At 37.1% G+C, this 19896-nt stretch overlaps 2 protein-coding genes across 2 annotated transcripts in view; both read right to left on the minus strand.

The window, feature by feature from the left end:
• Positions 1 to 103, minus strand: part of PDCD7 (programmed cell death 7) — a 3880-nt gene extending 3777 nt beyond the window's left edge. The window contains exon 1 of the mRNA XM_009887486.1: positions 95 to 103. Coding sequence (XP_009885788.1) covers positions 95 to 103 — 9 coding nt within the window. The remainder of the gene's footprint in view (positions 1 to 94) is intronic.
• A 1365-nt stretch (positions 104 to 1468) lies between these two features.
• CLPX (caseinolytic mitochondrial matrix peptidase chaperone subunit) lies at positions 1469 to 18228 on the minus strand. The gene is made up of 13 exons (XM_009886910.1): positions 18072 to 18228; positions 16456 to 16570; positions 11169 to 11323; positions 10163 to 10322; positions 8900 to 8941; positions 7575 to 7751; positions 6534 to 6698; positions 6294 to 6382; positions 5547 to 5711; positions 4216 to 4515; positions 3627 to 3719; positions 3264 to 3370; positions 1469 to 2060 (listed from the first exon to the last, which is right to left on the minus strand). Exons 6-13 carry the CDS (start codon positions 7696 to 7698, stop codon positions 1970 to 1972), a joined length of 1134 nt encoding a protein of 377 aa, XP_009885212.1. The 5' UTR covers positions 7699 to 7751; positions 8900 to 8941; positions 10163 to 10322; positions 11169 to 11323; positions 16456 to 16570; positions 18072 to 18228; the 3' UTR covers positions 1469 to 1969.
• Positions 18229 to 19896: the final 1668 nt, after the last annotated feature.

A 19896-nucleotide genomic window follows, 5' to 3' on the forward strand; every position in this document is an offset into this window, starting at 1 on the left:
GGGGCAGCGGCTTCGCCCTTTCCTGGAGATCCGCTTAAAAAAAAAAAAAAACCAACCAAAAACCACCCCAAAAAGCCTCAAAAGCTCCAACTACCCGTAACATTTCACATTTCTGGGAGTGACGTCAGGGATGACAACTCTCCGCTACTTGAATTATTCGCTTTGTTTTATTCAAACGCCAGAGGTGAAGTACAAACTGTAGTTACACGGCATTTTGTTTCCTTAAAAACAGTTCTTGGTTACATAATTCCAAACAACTTTCAAAACTAAGTTGTTGAACAGTTTCGTCTAAAATGTTGGGTTTTTTCCAATCCATTTAAAAAAAAAGGGTTTGAATTAAAGGATTCAGAATTAAAAGCGGTTATATTTTTTTCACTCTACAAAGAGGAAAGTGAGGACACAGTTACAGATAGTTCTCCACAGATTCCCATCCTGAGGGGACTAAGCTTCTCCTAGAAATATCCTCAACTCCAAAAGCAGCTTTTTCTGAACCATTAGCGCATCATTTAACCTGAAAAAAAAAAAAAAAACGAAAATCCTACGGGAAGTTATCTGTGGCATCTGGCTACAACTGCATGTCACACTGCTTTCTAGGTAAGAACACAAATATTACATAAAATTTACATGACAAAAATTAACAACAAAAATAGGGTCAGCGCACCTGCGGTATCCTTTCCTGTCCTAAAACATCCACTAGACTGAAAAGAATGATGAACGTTTTAATTAAATAGCTTGAAGCAAAATTTTAGACAAAGGGGTCAGTAAACTGAAGTCCACGTATCACTGAAGGACAAAACAGAGTTGTAAGCAATGATTTTAATTCCCGAAATAAATCAAACACATACAGGTCCTTTAGTGTTTTGGGTTTGGTTTTTTTTTTTTTTTTTTTACAAAGGCTTTCCTAAAGGATTGAATTAATTTTGGGGTAGAACAGAAGAGGAGGATTGCTTGGCTGTGAGACTAAAAATCAAAGACAAAACCACAAAATGCAATACTAGCATTTGAGCATATAACTTAAAAAGCACTGTGTCGTGTGAACAATCACTACCCATTACATCAAAAATATTATACATTTACTTCTTTCATCTCTTAACGTTATAAGATAAGTTGGGCAAATACTTGGCACCAAAAAACTGATGCATGATAGTTCCAATACGTTAAACAAAATGTACTATATTAGAACATTAATATTTAAAAATTTATGTCGACTCCTCGTCCAAATTCAGATGGCTTACCGCTTCCTAGAAATCCTGTTTACCCTTCTGGGAAAAATGAGCAAATTACTGACTTCACTTTCTTTCACAGTATTCGAGGTGACTGAAACTTACTCCTAATGGAGAGGTGAAGGAAAGGATATTATTTGATATTGCATTCCAATTGCTGTAACAAACGAGTGTCACATTTTAACAGAATCTCCCAGCAGTGTCATAAAGTGTGTCCCAGTTTTTCCAAACCCCTCTTGCAAGGGCTTCCTCCCCCCCAATGTAACAAGTCACTCCAGCACCCAGCGGGTTTCAAACACCAGCAGAAATCTAACACTGACCTGAACGTAACCCCATGAGTCGTATCAGGAGCTATAGTTTATTCACCCTCTACTAATTATTAAGCTTGATTTCCCATTTGTAGAGTAACATTATTGTAAAATCTAACTATTGGCAGCACCTGCATTGCTGGTTTAGGTTCTAGAAAGAGCAATCCCAGGTGCTGCTGTATTTGCTATACATTTTAATTGAACAAGTGTAATATACAATTCATATTTGAACATTATGCCATCCAAGTCCACACAATGTCCATCAAATAAATCAACGGGATGTTGCAATAAAATACAAGATCTGATTTATCTAATAGAGTTCCTCATCACGTATCATATCCAAGATAGATCCAACGCCTTTAGTATCAGACTGAAGCCAGAGGCAATCGTAAGGAAATAACCAAGTGCGCTCTATGCAGGCGAGCATTCTGACAGTATTTAATGGTTTGCAGCGTCTGCTTGTCGAGGCCAGCCTTCTTCCTCAACGCCAGAGTCATATTCTTCTTCAGATGAATCTTTAGTGGGAGCCCTATAATTAAAACGGACTGATCAGACACTTTAGAAATTGAGGAAAAGAACGGAGGCAGTTCCCATAGCTTTTGGTAAACGCGCCACCTGCAAAGCACCCCAATGACAAATGTTCCAACAAGGATCCATCTGCTAAACCACCAACTCATCTGGGAGCAATGCTGTGCACGTCTACACTACTACCAGTATGCAGTCTCACTACTGAAAATCAAAAGGCTATTGAATTCAGTTAGGTCATTTGATTTAATCCATAAATTTTAAATTTCCAGCACACATAAATGCTGCTGCTCTACAAAAATCACTGAAAAGCTACCCTCACTGTACGAGTAATACTTTTTCACTCCCTTTGAGACGCTAGGTGTGCTGAGCCAAGCTTCAGCACAGACACAAGATCAATACAAAGCACGTACCCTCAAGCAGAGAAAGTTACTCAAAAAAGTTATCAGAAGTGGAAACCAAGCCAGAGTTCCTAAATTTCAGGCCTGTGTTTTTAACCTGACCCATCCCCTTCTCAATTCAATCATTTGTTCAACAAGATTTTATTTTTTTTTTTTTAAATCTACTTGTCCAGTGCTTTCAGCATTCCACCACATCATTACCATAATACAATCTTTACAACATTAAATTGATTATTTTAACAAGAGTTGAGCAAATCAATAGATGCGCCTTTGTGGCCCTCCACTGCTGCAAGAGCAATGGAGAAGAAAACTGCAGCAGCCTGGAGCTTGCATTAAAAAAACCCAAACCAACACAACCACCAAAAAAACCCCCACCCACCAAAAAACACCCCCAAAACCCAAACAAACCCACCCACACTTCAGTGGGAGAAAGTAGAAGGAGGAAGGAAAAAGTTCCGTTTCAAAAATTTCAGTACAATTAATTTCAATCACAATTAAACTTCAGATTTTTACTGTTAACTTACAAAGCTTATAATTTACTTCTATTTCTACAGGCAATACACACACACAAAAGGCTTAAAGTAACTTCATGTGTAAGTTTATTTTTAAATTTCTATTTAAAAACTAAAGCAATACAAACCCAAAGTCTCTAGGACAGAATAGGCAGCTGTGTACAGTATACAGAGAACTGGATCCTTTTTAGGTTGTGTGCATGGTTTTAGAATACGTTTGTTCCTCTAGCAAATACCAGAATACCTGTCTAGCTGTGTTACTCGTCTGTTCTGATATTTCCATTATGGTTTTACCTAATGTATCCTGGCTCTTTTTTGCCTTCTACAACATCTTTGTCAACTTCCACGCATACAATGTCAGAATTGGGCACTTCGAACATGGGCTCCAGTAACAGCTTTTCCTACAAGAAAAGAGAGGGAAAAAAAATATTTCTGTATGCCCCCTCTTCTACATAACAATATGGTTAGCAAGTGATTCTCCAAGCTAGAGAATATTCTTGGAAGAAATCTGGGTAGCCACAGTTTTAGAAAGAGACTTACTGTATCCACATAAGACCCACAACTAAGTGAGGTTTTGAGTGAAAATTGTGATGATTAGATCCATGCACACAAACGTGGGTAACTTCATTTACTCAATATGAGACTTAATTTACTCACCATTATAGATCGAAGACCTCTTGCACCAGTTTTTCTGTCCAGGGCCAGTCTGGCTATAGCCTTCAATGCATCTTCAGTTACATTTAATTCACACTACATAGAGAAAAATGGTAAATTTAGTTAATTATTTCATTTATAACTCAACAGGGTTGAGTGCGACAGTGCAAGCGTTACTGAAAATAACAAACAGTAGTGATTTTCTTGTTACAGACCACAACGTTTAACATTTAAGATAAAACTTCAGCTACGCTTCATTTTGTATGTGTAAGCTCCAGTATTGACTATGTCCCTTTACCTACAACCCCTATAAGTACCTCTACAGTACGTGAAGTGGCTCTTGATGCCTATTAGGCAAGGTCACGGATGTTCATTTGCATGTTAACATGAAGAGCAGCTCAACTACTTCCAGATTCCAATTTAAACCAGTCAGATTTTAACGAGTTAAGAGTTAGCTTACTTTTTTTTTTTTCCCCACAGTGGAAAAGTGCACATGTGGGGGAAAGAAATTATTTCAACTGATATTTTAGATCACTTTAACACTGTATTTATAGACAAGAATATTGAAGAGTCGTCAAATACAAATTCAAACCTTATCCATGCTGAATAGTGCCTGGTATTGAGGAACCACAGCATTCCGTGGCTCAGTAAGAATCCGTACAAGGGTTTTCTCATCTAGGCTGTGCAGAGGAACCACAACAGGCAAACGTCCCACAAACTCAGGAATCATGCCAAATTCAATGAGATCTCTGGCTTCCACATGACGCAGCAAGCGATCCTTTTCTTCAATATCTTCATGGGGATCAGACTCTCCACTTATATTAGCAAGATCAGCTGCGGCTGCAGCCCTTCTGCCTTTTCCCATATTAGATGGTGTCCCAAATCCTAGATACTGCAAAATAAGCGTGTTATAATTACAGAACTATGACACTTCGGTTTTCTTTACGTAACTAAATCATGTTCCATGTCCATTAAAAAAAAATCTGGAATGATTGATTATGTCATTACATATTAATTCAAGCTCAAGAAATTACTTATAGTAATATTACACCCTTTGCACACAATCAGTTTCTTATAACATTTAATTCCCTCGGTAAGGTATCAATACATCAGCTTAAGAGCAAGTTTTTCTTAACAAAAAAGGTTAGCAACGTGTCCCGATAAGTTTACAAATACCAGTGACACTAAAAAGGGCTCTTCAGAAGTGAAGCTGATGTCTGCAAGTAGGTTTACATGAAGAGCCACATGAACTATCATAAATAATCTGGATTTCAGCCACTCCTCTGTTGTTAGGAACAGGGTGCACGTTTTGTCAGAAAGCTGCAACCAGAAGAACCCTGTCCCCAGACATTAATAAGCAAAATAGGGAACTGTATGACCAGCTATTTTAAGATGATGATAGCTTTTAGCACCGTTTGCTCAAACTATCTGAGTATCAACAGTAAACCCTTGGATATCAGTGGAAAAAAAGCTTTTTCTCAGTTTCATACTTGGTACGCTGCAACTTAAAGAAATCCTATTATAACTGCTAGAACTGTTTCACATATTCTGTTTTTAAGAAACATAGGACATGACAATAATGTAAAAAGTTTACCACTTAAGGATGCATAGCAAGCCCTCTACCAACAGCTTTCATACCCTTCCCTCCCACCCCGATTTTTTTTTTCCCCCTATTTGCATATGCTAAAAATTTCCATGTGGAAACAGAAACCAGTGCAAGCTACTTAAACCTACTAACAATAGGCTTGTTCTTCGCTGCCTTTCTTAGGCTTGACCTCAGGTTCCCAGATAACAGATGGAAAACTACTGCTCTACAAACAAACTTAGTGGGTTTACAAATACAGCAAGACCTTTAGGAGTCAGTGCTGTGAACGGTAATTAACATGATAATTTTTCAGTTCAAATACAGCCTGATGCACTCACTTTTTCGTTTTTCCTCCTGCTGATAATTCTGTCAAGACCATTAAAAGCACCGGAAGCTACAAAGAGGATGTTTGTTGTGTCAACCTGCACCGTTTCTCCACGTAGTTTACGAGAATTCTTTTCTGGAACATTTACTATTGTGCCTTCTAGTAATTTTAACAAGCCCTAAGAAGGAAAGAAGAAATAAGTAATATAAAATTCCACTGTGTAGCATCATATAAGAAGGCATGCCATACTGTGCTTGCTTTTACAGATGTACGTACATGTTTTGCTCCCCTATGCCTTTACTGTAACATGTGTTACATGTGTTACATGACACTTGTAAGTGTCTAAAGAAATCAGTTTTCCATATGACACAATCCCACTCAAGGATAGACAAAAATCTCCCTTCACTGTGACTCCCATGCACATTATGAGCTGCACTTAGTAATAAGTTGCTTTAAGAGTTCTGTCAAAATGGAAGGTGTTATCTATTCTTGCCTACATTATGCAACTTGCTATCTGAATGCTGCAAAGACAGTTTTCAATTAAAACGTTTCTATGAAGCAGTCTCGAGTTGCTTTTGAGAATTTTTTTTTAAATAAAGAAAGTAAAGAGGAAAGATGAGGGTTTCAAAGGTTAATAATTAAGGAGCCGCAGAACTATGACTGTATACACTCCTGTGCTGTTTGACATACGATAGGATGGTATGTAGACTTGACGGGCTGTTCGCTTATGAAGTAAAAGTCACTGCACGGCAGTACTTACTTGTTGAACACCTTCTCCTCCGACATCCCGCAACTGATGAATACCAGGAACGCTGCCAATCTTATCTACTTCATCCAGAAAAACAATTCCTGCAGTTACAGAAAACGGCTTTAAGGAAGTCTCCACTTTTTGAGAGAACCAAGAACTTATACACAGGGAAGAACGTAATTGTTTAGAGCACTTAGGTGAGATTAACACAGTCTACGAATGAACTTGAGGAAACGTATTGTAAAAGTTTACCTTGCTGAGCTTTTTCTACATTGTAGTTGGCATCTTGTAGGAGCTTCGCAATCACGGATTCAATGTCTTCACCAACATAGCCAGCTTGAGTCAAGGTAGTACAATCACAGATAGCAAAAGGTACATCTAGGCATTTAGCTAGAGTCTGAGCCAGCAAGGTTTTACCTGATAAAAAAAAAAAAAGTAAGTTATAACTACCATACATTTCTCTAGAGCACACAAACCCAAGTATTTACCACAGGATCATAATTACTGTTATTAGACATTTTGAATGATGCCAGCATGTTCATATATTCGTATAAGAATATTTTCCAAGGGAGATAGTTTTCCTAAACACTGTTTTTTACATTGGCAAGCTGCATTTCTGAATTAGACTAACGGTACATGTTTGAGGCAGCTTGACACACATACAATATCACAAATAAAATGTCACACAATGTAAAAACCACAATACATGTGCTTGCATAAATTAAAGATTAAACAAATCAGTAGTCCTTTGCAGACACTCAGGGTGCAGCGCAAAGTCCAACTGCTCCTGCTTTGAAGTTGGGGAGTAACAGAAAGTATTATTTAGTAAGTGTTCTCCCAAATAGGCTGCAAAATGTTATACCTTCAGCACAAACGCTCCCACTTCTTAAGAACATACAAATATAATTTCTCCTTTAGCCCCCTTCCAACGAATCTGTCCCAGAGATGAAGCAACAGTTTCTACCTGCAGCATCTCAGCTTGCCATCTAAAGCAGAGAAACTTAAAATGCTTTTTATTACAGCTGAGTGAAAGTTGCATCTTTTAATCAGTCAGTAAATATAAGCATAAAAAAGAACCCCCACAACAAACCCACATGACTACATCTCCTTCCTTTTCAAGGTCATTCAACTCAGCTTGTTACCATGACATGAAAGCACAAAAACCCCAGTTTGGAATTCAAAGTTTAGCTTTTTTACACACCAAATTGGAATAATCACAAAAGAGGAAAAATCACTCATTAACAGTCAATTCTAAGAGAAATCTGACACCTATAAAAACAGGCAGCTATATACCTGATCCAGTTGGTCCAAGCAGCAAAATATTACTTTTTTCAAGTTTTATGTCATCGTTGGGTGAATCTAGTACTTCTCCTCCCCGTTTTTCCTGAGGTATCTGCTGGTTCATTTGTTGCTGCATTGATGCTCCTAAAGCATTACCGTGTGGACTGATTCCAGCAATCTGCAGTAGTTCTGAAGAGAACAATAACAGTACTGTTTGAGCACTGGCAAGGTCTGCCATTACCTTAAATACACAATAAAAGCTTGGTTCTGTTTTGTTCTGCAAACCTATAATTCTATCTGTACAGAAGTTTACAGATAGGACTGCAACAGAAATGTGGCACAATTATTACAAAAACAGGAGTTCAAATTGTATTTTTGCACAAGCATGTATTTGCATATATGAAAAGAATTTCCAACGGTACACTGGATTATCCAAAAATATTCCTCTACATTAAAACCAAGAGAAGTTTTCAGTCCTTACAAATTAACTAATTTTAACTGTAATTTTTTATATTTTTTAACACGAGAAGAAATAAAACCAAACTCTTGATCTCTATGATGAAAAAGTACAAGAACTGGTATACTGTAACAATTACAGAAGCAATGCACATGTCTACTCTCAGGATTTAAAGACTTGTCTTAGTTCAGTTCTTACAGGTTTTGTCTCTATATGTGGATACGGAGATTGAGCTGGATTTTCTTTTTTCAGAGCACTACTTTTAATTGACTTGTAGGGTAGAATTTTGAAGATTAAGAAAACTGGTTTGAAGAGGTGTAACTGGGATTAAGAACTAATCTACACTAAACTAAGAAAGAAGTTCAATAGCCAATGAGAGTTCCTGTGGACTGAATATAAACACAACTGACATCACCTGGACAAAAAAAAACCTAACAGGAATTCTGAGGTTTAAGGTGATAGCGCCTTTTAAGAGTGTAAGTACTCCGCAGAAAACAGTTGCATAACCTTTATTATCTATCTCACATCATATTCTGTATGGCATTACTAATATAATCACACCTCAGAGCTCAGTTAAAAAAAAATAAATTAATAATCCATTTCACTTGGTCTACTGAGAGTATTCTAAGGACAGCCAATTATTTAACCAACTTCATAAAAGGTACTGTTACAGTTTATTTGCTTTCCACCTAGAAAAAGAGTCAAATCCTAATCACCTCTGTTAAAAACACACTGAAGCTGTCAATTAAATTTACTTGCAGAAGAAAAGTAAACAGGATTTTACTCAGCATTTCAAACTAGCAGCCACTAAAGACTATTCTATATTAAAATCAAAAGAGTAGATATTGCAGAGGAGGACATGAGGAGAGAGTTCACTTACTTGTAAATCTGTACTCATCCTCCCGTCTTCTGATTTCTAATTCTAAGAGAGAGGATGAAAACAGTAATAAAAAATAAGTTTATAAAAGCTTTTAAATTCTCTACCTCTTGCCCTCTTCTGAATACATCTCATCCCTGTGTATGAATGTATTTCTAACAAGAAATCCCCACATGAATTAGTTTTTATTGCTGTCAAAATTAACCCAAAACCCAACTTGCATGCTTGTAAAATGACAGCAAGCTTTCCACTACTTAAAACGCTAACAATCTTTTACTTCTGAACAGATTTTAACTTTAAAACCACTTATGGGGGGGGAAATGCAGTAAAACAATTTTGTTTTGAAAAGGCTTCCTTAAACTCTCACATTTCTATCTGAGTGTCACAATGTCAGATTTCTCATATCCCAAAGTACTATCCCTTATAAACATTCACTGCCAGTCCGTCTGGGTGTGCACCATCTTCCTGTGGAGGGTCAGGAACTTCCCACTGCCAGGTACACAACTGCTCTCCTACCATTACCAGGACGGTGCTACTAACGTTCCCCCTCAGTTAAAATACTTCTTTACATAAATTAAAAAAAAAAAACAAAAAAAACAACAAAGAAGATTTCTGTTTGACTAGCATACTATTTTTTGCAAGACAGAACAAAACACCTTAAAAAAAATATCAAGGTACACTTTGAATCAGAGACAGTAACTTAATCCTACTTCTAAAAATAAATTAGATCAACATAGCTACACACTTACTCAGTAGCAAAAGTACTGCCAAGAGTAATCCATCTACACCTGTTAGATATGGAACAATACTATGGTGACCAACAGATGCTGCCAACAGCAGCAAGCGAGGTTAGAACATGAGCTATTCATCAAATGACCTACGCAAAATATTGTCTTTATGATCTGCATTGTTGCTTGCAGATTAAGCAGCAGATTTACCGTTAAGCAGTAAATGAGATTAGAAAGAAAAATTTAGGAGGCTCATGTTAAAAAGTTAAAGGAAAATACCTAATATGTGTCAGTAAAAACCACTGTACATTTAATAACAGCAGGCAATACCTATGGCACCATAAACCTTCTGGATTACTATTTAAATAAATCACAGACTATCACATACAGTGAAAATTAAATTTAGTAGACATTCTTTTAGATTATTTCAATTACAGAACATCTAGTGTCAAGGTAAAGCCTTTCTCATGTTTCTTAAGTTAGGGCCCTGAAATTGTAAGTTTTATTTGACCAGAAAAATACCAAACATCATACAAACCTCTTGGTGTTAAAGAAGTCTGCTTCTCAACTTCTGCTTGCTGTCTCAGGTTAGCTGGGATATTATTGTAGATTCTCTTGTAATGATTGTACACAGCAACTGAAAGCACCTTCTTGGCAAAACACTGACCAACAACGTATTTGTCGAGGTAGTTATAAATCTGAAAAATAACTCAATCTTAGTAACACTTCTGTATCACCTTGCAGCAGAAATGAAAAAATAGCATATTGTGCCAAAGATAGACTTTGGTCTAAACCAATCATTACAGAACTGAGAAATAGAAATTCAACATCTAAAATACAAAATATACTTCTGTTTATCAGTTTACTTAAAAACGTTGCACTTACAGAATCACATTGTGTCTGTCAGTTCTCCCATAGTAGTATTTAAACCCATTGACATTTTCACCCAAATTTGTAAGAGGAACGGAAATTTCAAGAATATTTCATGTCTTACAAGAGGTCTATCCAGGAGCCACATGCAGCTTCAGAAATCATTACAGTCCACTAGGAACTGAGAAACACAATAAGCTCCTTCACTATTCAGGAGAGGGAAACCAAATGACTTAGTATGGGTCACCCCAAAAGGCTGATCAGCCACAGTTCTCACCCAGAAACAGGCCAATAAAAGGTTCAGCAACTACAGAAAGAAGCTGCTAACATTAGGGTGCAGAATATGAGGCCATAGCAGGAAATAAAAGATGCTACAGTTGGGGAGAGTTGAGGTTAGCCTCAGGGTCACAAGGAGAAAATGCAGGTACTGGACTTCAGTCACGAGACAAAGCCAGAGGAAAACAAGCCCAACTACTTTTATTGGATCTCCTTGTTCTTTTTATCAGTGCTCTGCTGGGACACACAGCTCTCAAAGGTTTAATCTTAAGCTAATCGTCTTTCTTGTCTGTTGCTCTGCCACAGTAGACCATTACACACCTGATGCAGATTAAGAAGTAAAGCATTTCACCATGCTGTAATAGAAGGAAACACTGGGGCAAAATTAACAATCATACCTTTTTCGGTGGAGGCGGCGGCTTCTGCTGGAATGCCAACTTCACAGCTTCTGCTGCTGACTCGGGCTCTTTAATGATGCTCTTTTTTGTGTCTGCCTCTGACAGTACAACAAAAAAATGGTGACACTTTTCACACTTCACAAAACGGGTGGAAGCTGCAGAAAACGTAAAACAAAATGGTAAGAGGAATTGCCTGGGCAGCATTCACTCAACTACCTGTGTTCATCATATACAGCACAAGCACCTGTAAGTCAGCACAGCCACCTCTGCATTTACACAACACTTCCCCTTGGTTCACCTTAGAAGCTTTAAAAATTAATTAGTGGACTATGAGACAGAGGGAATGCAATTTGCCCGAAAAGTCCCAACGCATGGCAGCAACCAAACAAGGGATTAAAAAAGCAATCTAGTTCCTGCTTATTCAGCAGCACTACACTTCGAAGAAACTTTGCAACTCGGAGAGATGCAAATTTTATGAGGCCTTCTCACTCTGCAGGAATTGTTCCCAACTCTCAAACTAGCAGGCAAAAAAAAAAATAATTGTTAGGGACAGACTAAAGTGCAGGGAAGCAATCTACAGTATCAAAGATAGCATGCAGCAGGTTCAGGAAAGGACAGCTGTGGCAGCTCCTGCTCGCTGCATCCCACCGGCTGTGGAACACTACGGAGGATGCTCGAGTCACCTAAGCGCAGGACACAGGGCGCAGCAGGGTCACACAAAGGGCTCTGCCCAACAAGCGGCAGCTGTAGTATGCAACTGTTGATCAGGACTTTGATGTTTTAAAAAAGCTTTTGCTTATTTATTTTTACTGTCAAGAGTAAAACAAATTTCTTTCAAATTCCAAAAGCCAAATCCTCCTACCACTGACTTTGTGAACCATGTCTCAAGAAATCATGTTATTTGCAAAGATTGGTTTCAAAAGCCTGCAAACTAGAACTTGCACTATTTTTTTTTCCTTTGGAAAAGCAAAGTTGAAGTAACCGAAAATAGACAGTAGAGAAAAATAAATTTGTAATTCAAAAATGGATCATTTCTGACCATATTGCTATGCTATTAAATGCAAATCATGTGCAATAGGACTGACTTAAAGTAAATATATTAGTAAAAGTATTACATTAAAAGCAAAGTAAGCGTAGCAAAGCTACTGTATGAAAAACTTCAATGTCAATACTTCTGAAATCTTAAGAAGCTTTTAGAAAATGGCTTGAACACTGTAGTACCGGCTGATTTTAATACCAACCTCTAGCAATAAACAAGCTGCTTATTTATAACTTGTTGTTGCCTCCCACAGAGCTGGCATCAGCAAAAGACGAGTGGGGTTCTTTTTTTAATATTAACACACCTTACGACTGGATACGTAAGACCAGCAAATTATTTTAATAATGTTGCACATAATACTGTGACAATCACAGCTTTAACAACTCTACTCCAAAGAAAAGGTATATAAGAGCTGGAAAGTTCTCATGGCAATGTGCCAAATTACTGTTATCTGCTTGATGGGAATGCAATAGAGAACTACTTGCACGCACCCACCCCTCTTACACAAATATCATTTAGCAACAATATTGCAAGGAAAAAAACTCCAAATTTTCTCCCAATACTCACTCAAAACACCTCTGACACTCTTAATGTTTACAGTGCCATAAGGCTGTTGCCCTTCCTTATGCAATGCTAATAGTCAGCTTTATTAGGATGGAATAGCCACGACAATACTTGGTCCCTTTATAGATCGACAGGAATGGTTAAAAAAAATAGATAAATCAGAGCAAGCTATAAGAATACTACAGGGCATCTCTAAAATGTCATTCCCTGAAAATAATTATCATGTAGAGTACACTTTTATCAACTACTCCAAGAAGCACAGAGGAAGGTTATTAGAGATGTTCCTGATTTTCAGCAAGACTGATAGGGTCCGTGGTTACAGAGAAACTCTGACGTATGGGGTGTCATGGGGAGGAGACTCTGTTATCAAAACACAGCTGTGAAACTAGACAGTTTCTATTATCTATACAGCACTTGGGGAAAAGTATCAATGTGAGTTTTAACAGAACAAAAAAGTTTGCGAAGTTTGTTCTGAAATACAAGGAATCAAGTTTAAATACTGCTATCTCCCATAATAATGAAATTGAGCATTCAAAATTGCAAGCAACTTTGCCATTCTTAAATACTGGCATGTCTTCATATGTTCTTTTAGCAAATATATAAAAGCACAGCAAAGAGCCTGCATGTCAATTACCTCACTGTCATTAAGATGTATGCAAATATTTACAGTGTGGTAAAATGCAAGTCAAGTGTTGTTTTTGATTCAGGCAACATTACCACAGAGACTGCATTTGCAGAGAGACTTCTGAAGTCCATATGAGCTGACCTTGCCAAAGAGAAACACCGGGTTTTTACAGTACATACAGGAAGCCAAAACAATCAGAGGATTAATCTTAAAAACATTTGCAGGGTTGAGATAATCATAGAATGGTTTATGTTGGAAGAGACCTTAAAGATAACCTAGTTCAAACCCCCCTGCCATGGGCTACTATTAAACTGCTAAAAGGTAAAAAGACACCAGGGAAAAGAGAGCCGGGAAGCTTCTTGCCTATCAAGTATGTACAGTAGCAGGGAAGTCTTGCTTTGGAGGATGGGAGCAAACCCGACAGCATCAGGTGGAGACAGTAAAAGCAGTGCGTAGTTGAGGCTTCTTATGTCAATCGGCTTTAATGCTATTGGATTTCACTCTACATTGGAGGCTCACATCTTATTTCACTGATCATAAAACTCTCCTTGCAGAGTCTCGCAACCCAAACCAATACAGGAACTGCTGAGAAAGTGTCTCAAAGCAAAATTCCTTTTGGTTTGTGTCACTGTCTTCCTTAATTGTTAATTACTGGAAAGCCAGAGCTAAGCAAATCCTTGTGCAAGATTTGCAGACACAAAGCGAAGCCCGTTAAAAACAAACTCCACCGGGCAACCAGCCTGTCACACTACCACTCAATGGCTAACTACAAATTAATTTACTAATAAATGTGGGTTTTATTCAGTATTTGTTTCCCTACTCCTCTCAAAATGACTGAAAAAATGTAATATTCAAAAGCTAAAGTAAATGCTAATTGTGTATTTTTCTTTGGCTTTAGATATTTACTTAAGTTTCTGTAATTTAAACCAGAACTGAATGACTGCGTCATTTTTCATAACTAAGTAACTCCAAAGGCTTATCTGAAAAATCAAGTTACAACACATTAAATACAACCTGCAACCCATCCATTTTAGGAAGAACTAGAGATATTTTTTTTTCTCTATTAGTTTTGGAGTTTTAAAATAGATTTTAAGATAATTAGAACTCAGCTCTTCTGTTGTCCAGCTGCTTTATATTCTACAATTTGGCTGGGAAGCACCGTGCTCAAATTAACAGACTGAAACAGAAAGACACAGGTCCAGAGAAAATTTGACCACGACTCACAGAAATTAGAGCAATTACAATCTTTGGTTTCATTTTTTTGAAGTTGCCAATTAATAAAAAACTGATGACTGTTCTCAAGATGAACAAAAAATTTCACTCTACTCTGTCATCTGGTGTTGCTGCGCTTAGTTTGAACTCTTAACAGACTTCACTTAAAGGCTGTAAAACCCTAAAGCCTCAGAGAAGAAGGTGCAAGGATGAGAAAAGTAGATACATTCGATAATTCACACGCAGACTTGCTCGTATTTTGACTTTCAAGCTACTGACAAATTCAACCAGCTGCAAAACTGTTCTTAAAGTAAAAAGTCGGTTTCCAGTCCCAAACTGTTTACAGCACCTGTGCCATTCTGATGCCGCAGTTCAAGTGCGGTATCACTACCTGTGAATTTGAGATTGCATATACCGGACATTTTCTCCCACAACGCTAATATGAATGAATCCTCCTCCTAAGAAAGTTTTCAAACATGCCTAAAGATTCCTAGCGACGCTGACAATATAGTAAATCACATCTCTGCTTTCTAGAGGTACACAGTGTTCTACTCTGGGACAATGCCTGAATGGTATTTCCAGATAAAAGCACAAATGCCAGTAACAAGGGGAGCAAACACAGCAGTGAAGTAAGAGTTTCAAAATGTCTCTGTCTACTCATGAATCATCTGATAAGAAGGTAAATGAGGTTAAAAATCCTTCCACTGTTTTCAACCACACCTAGCCCAGGGAGAGGCCAACGTATTGAACACCACACAGGATTGCATTTCTAGTTCCATGGACTAGTGCCAGATTTTTCAGAAAACCTTGTTGCCTATAGTTTCAAAGAAACAAACAAAAAAAGCTTATTATTTCTGGAAAAAAAAATAGTAGCGGAGGACTGATCCTTTTATCCAACAAAAATAAATATATTGTTATTATAGAATTGTCTTGTGATTCATGATGTTTGATCATTTTTAAAAAACAGTATTTTACATGAGTAGCAGCAAATAATAGCACATCCACTCATTATTTTCACCAACCACGGCATTAATAATTGTTGAACAAGTTTATGCTGACCTTGTCTTAAGCTTCTTAGTGCACAAGTCTGATTATGACTTGATACCTCCTCCTTGAGCCCCACCAACTGACAACGGGTACTTGCTTTCTGACAACTATTCTCTAGGCTGGTCTCATTAGCACTGAAATAAGGAGAAATGTCTCCAAGTCTAATAGAACCTAAAGCATAACTGCCATTAATTTGGACTGTACTTCAAAAAAAGGTTGCTATTGCTGCTGTACACCAGGCATCTGATACATTTTGGATCTTCTATTTGGACTTTCCTGCCTCCTGTTTGGAATCTGTTATGGACCCAACATCACCATAAAGGACAATTCCAGTAAGCCACCTGTCATATACTTATTACTCTACCGGGTAAGCACTTTGGTTACAGTACATGCAGGATTAAAGTTTTATTATTTAGTAAACAAAGGACAGACATTACAAACCTGTATATATAAATATATATATGTGTGTATATACATAACGGACAGAAAGAAGTATCAGTAGTTAAAGTGGTATTGTTTATGTGAGCATCTCATCTCTTCAACTGCGTATAATGCAATGAACTATTTTAAAACTGCATATTCACATTTGCAGTCCAAACTCCACTATCATATTCTGCTCCACCACACAAATATATTCACAGAGACAATACATGCTTAGGCCAAAGTGGCCAAACTAAGCATAACAAAATTTTTTACATTGTATAATTAGGTAGGCTAACACTTAGCTATATTTATGATCTAACATAGTCCCGATAATCACATCTGTGTATTTAAAAAAGAAAGTATTCATTAAAACTTACACACAAAGGTCTCCACGTGTGTGCACAAGTCACCACACTTTGGGCAGCGCAGCTGGTTCCCTCCTTTCCCAGAGCTTCCAGAGCTTGACTTTTTACCACCCCCCTCACCGACAGACTTCTAAAAAAGATTTCCAGACAATTAGCCCCATAAAACGGAGCTGTTACATTAGGCATTTAGCAGTATGTTTATCGAATCCAGTAATGTGAATATTGCAATAGATGAATGATGAAATAACTACTGTCAGGATTTTGTAAAGGCTTTGAAAACTTAGAGCGTATATATAAACATTTTGAAGCATGCACACATCTGCATTTCCCAGGTCTGCCAATTTTGGATGCCCATGGAAGAGGCATCCTATGTCTACATTAGAACTGCTTGACTAGCACTAGAACAGTAACAAGTTGAACAGCATCAAGAATGTTTTAATAGTATATTCCAATGTAATTTATTCTAACCCCAGAGAAGAAAACAAATCATACTTATAGAGAGAGTAATTTCATTATCGCAACTGTGTTGATTCTAAGGGTTTCTGAAGCCACAACTCTTCTCGCATCCTTGACAGATGTAGCTATGCTGGCAGATGGCTGTAGGGTAGATATGGCCTATAAAACAAGCATCTCAGAAATTGCTTGAAAATATTTTATTTTTTACTTCTAAGGCAGAGTTACCTGACAGAAACCTACTTGTCTTTCTCTGTATTAGCCCATTTAGTGGTGTCCAAGGTTAAAATTTTTTAACTCTACATCCATTCTATGCCCATTGTACTTTGATTAATAATAAAAGCTATTATAATCTAGGAAATAAAGATCTCTCTTCCCTTTTCTAATACAGTTTCCTATTTTTTTAAGCTTTGCTTGCCCACTTATTTCCCCTCGCAACCCTTCTCAAGATAAAAAAAGGCTATTAGAAGTTTTTATCTTCATTCTTTTATTTTTTAAACACATTTAATCTTCAGAACACACCTGTGTCATCTGGACACTTTCTCAGATGTCACATCACGCCATACTAAGGTTAAGTTATTGCCTGTGAACTCTCAAAATCTTACTTGCTGACTAAAGAGCAGTTTTATTCTCAGGTAATCATTCATCTGAAGAAGCTGTTTATTAACTATAATTATGAAAGACTGGGATGAAAACAGATTACGATTTAGTAACAAGAATAAAGCTAGTCTCCTCAAGCTCGTCTTGCTTAATACAACTACCAAATCAGTGCTGAAAACAAAAACATTTTAAAATGTACTTACTTTAAAGAAAACTACTTGGAAGTAGCAGACTTTTGAAGAATAGTTCCAATTACTACTCTTTCCTGAGACCCTGGAACCTGTTGTGGATTTATAACATTCTACAAAGTTTTCAACTGTCCCTTTACGCTAGGCAAAAAGATTTCTAGAACTGGGAAAAGCATTATGGAATATTTATAGGGTTTGTCAGCTAACATATTCACAACACAACGTATTTTTTCTTCACCTTCAGTTGTAGCATTTTGAAGGATCAGAAATGCCAAGAGTTAGCTAAAATTTCAAGAAGATTCTGATTTTAACTAAGGAAAAAATCTGCTAAAACATTTAAGAAAATTTTCATATAAACTATTGAAAAACCTAATGCATCAAGATTACCTTGCTTCCGTCTCCAGAACCATCCTTGCTTGCACCATCCTTTGAAGCAAAATATGCTGGTGTTTCTGAGAAGTTTCTAAGAGGAATTCGTCTTAGAGAACAAGTTTCAAAAGTCCCAAGTTTTCCTAAAACAGGGATGCGTGTACGACCACAAGTAATACCTACAAACAAATCGAAACATGAAAATAAAAAATTAGTTTCATGAACCATTACACTGTTGGAAAAAGTCTGCTGATACTGCAGTCAGACAGCAGAGCTACCTTGTCAGCATCTGACTGTGATGCATTTTGGTTGTCACTATACGCTGTATGCACACAACTTCAATATGCAGCTTCATACTTTCATTCAACTCTTTAGGGACCTCGCTAAAGAACCAATGTTTTCCATATGTGTAATATGTTCAAAATGCAATATCTATGTATGTGTTAATTAGCTAAATTCTGGATGTCAATTAAAAATACTCCAGTTCTAATCCCTCGTCACCAAACTCCAGAACTGATTTACATTAAATGGAGCTCAAAGGTTTCAGCAACCGAACTCAACTCTGAGCATTCAAATTTCAGCTATCCAAAATAAATTAGTTTTGCCATCTTAGTGTTCATCTCATTAAAATCTGCCTGCATTGTCCAAAAATGACCCAGAAGTAATTCCATGTCCTCTAACGGCAGGCAATTCATAGTCCTATTATGTCATGAAATAGGGAACATCCAGGTTATGAAACCGATCCTCAGAATGATAAATACAATCAACATCCAGTACTTGTTGCGAAATCATTCAACCCCTGAAGTAAAAGACTGACCTTTGAAGTGTCTCCTTATTATGCAAAAATTACTAAAGAAGTGTCTCACACTCACAGACTGCACGTCTGGACTTGGCTTTGACTTGTGAACGCTACTCCAGGAATTTGACAAAACCTGACAAGAAAAACTGAAAGGTAGTGACATATTTGGCACGTGCTGACAGACAGGCACAAGTAAATTCAGCATAATCTTAACTTTGTTGAAATAGCTTATTGTCAACATGAAAAAAAACTCATTGAGAAACTAAACAGCTTTTTCCTCCTCTTGCAACAGCAGGTAGGATTACATTTCATGACTAGGTATGACGTGAATCAACATATGTCATGCTTGCGATTTCAACATCTCTCAACATAGGCAACAGCCTGGAATCCATATCTCTCATCTGAAGTGACCATTTACTCACTTGCTCTATGTTTTTGATAAAAATTCTGTGACTTACCAACAGAAGAGTTATATAGCAACAGTGACAATTAAAAACTTGCTGATATCTCTAACAATAAACCCATGTGTTATGAGAGAATCCTATAGAAGACACCAAAAAGTCTTCTAAAAAAAAAATAAAAACAGTAAGAATGGCAAGAGGAGTACAGTTCATTTGCCCTGAAAGAGGTAACAACAACTAAGACCTGGAGTCTTAATTGAAAGAGGACATTTAAGAAAATTCACCCTGCTACTATGACAGGAAAACAGACAAAAAAAAGAAGAAAAGCATTATGGACGAGGCTAAATTTACCAGGAAACCTCTGACAGGCTTCTACAAAGTCACAACCAAGAAGACAGTGTCAAATGAGATTTTAAGTTGTTTTATTAACTTATATGATGGTCAAGATTCCTGAACTTGAAGATGATTTGCAGTTATTTTTAACATAACTAAAAATGTAATCTTTTAAAAAATCTGTAATAGCATTACTTCTGTCTGTAAATGTGAGAGAGGAATAATGATCAATGCACTTTCCAACTCTAAATTCGTCTGCTGAGTGCCACTGCAACACAGCAGAATGCTTTAGATTACGTAGGACAAACTA

The sequence above is a fragment of the Charadrius vociferus genome, unplaced genomic scaffold (assembly GCF_000708025.1).
Source record: "Charadrius vociferus isolate BGI_N301 unplaced genomic scaffold, ASM70802v2 scaffold190, whole genome shotgun sequence".
NCBI classification, from domain to species: domain Eukaryota; kingdom Metazoa; phylum Chordata; class Aves; order Charadriiformes; family Charadriidae; genus Charadrius; species Charadrius vociferus.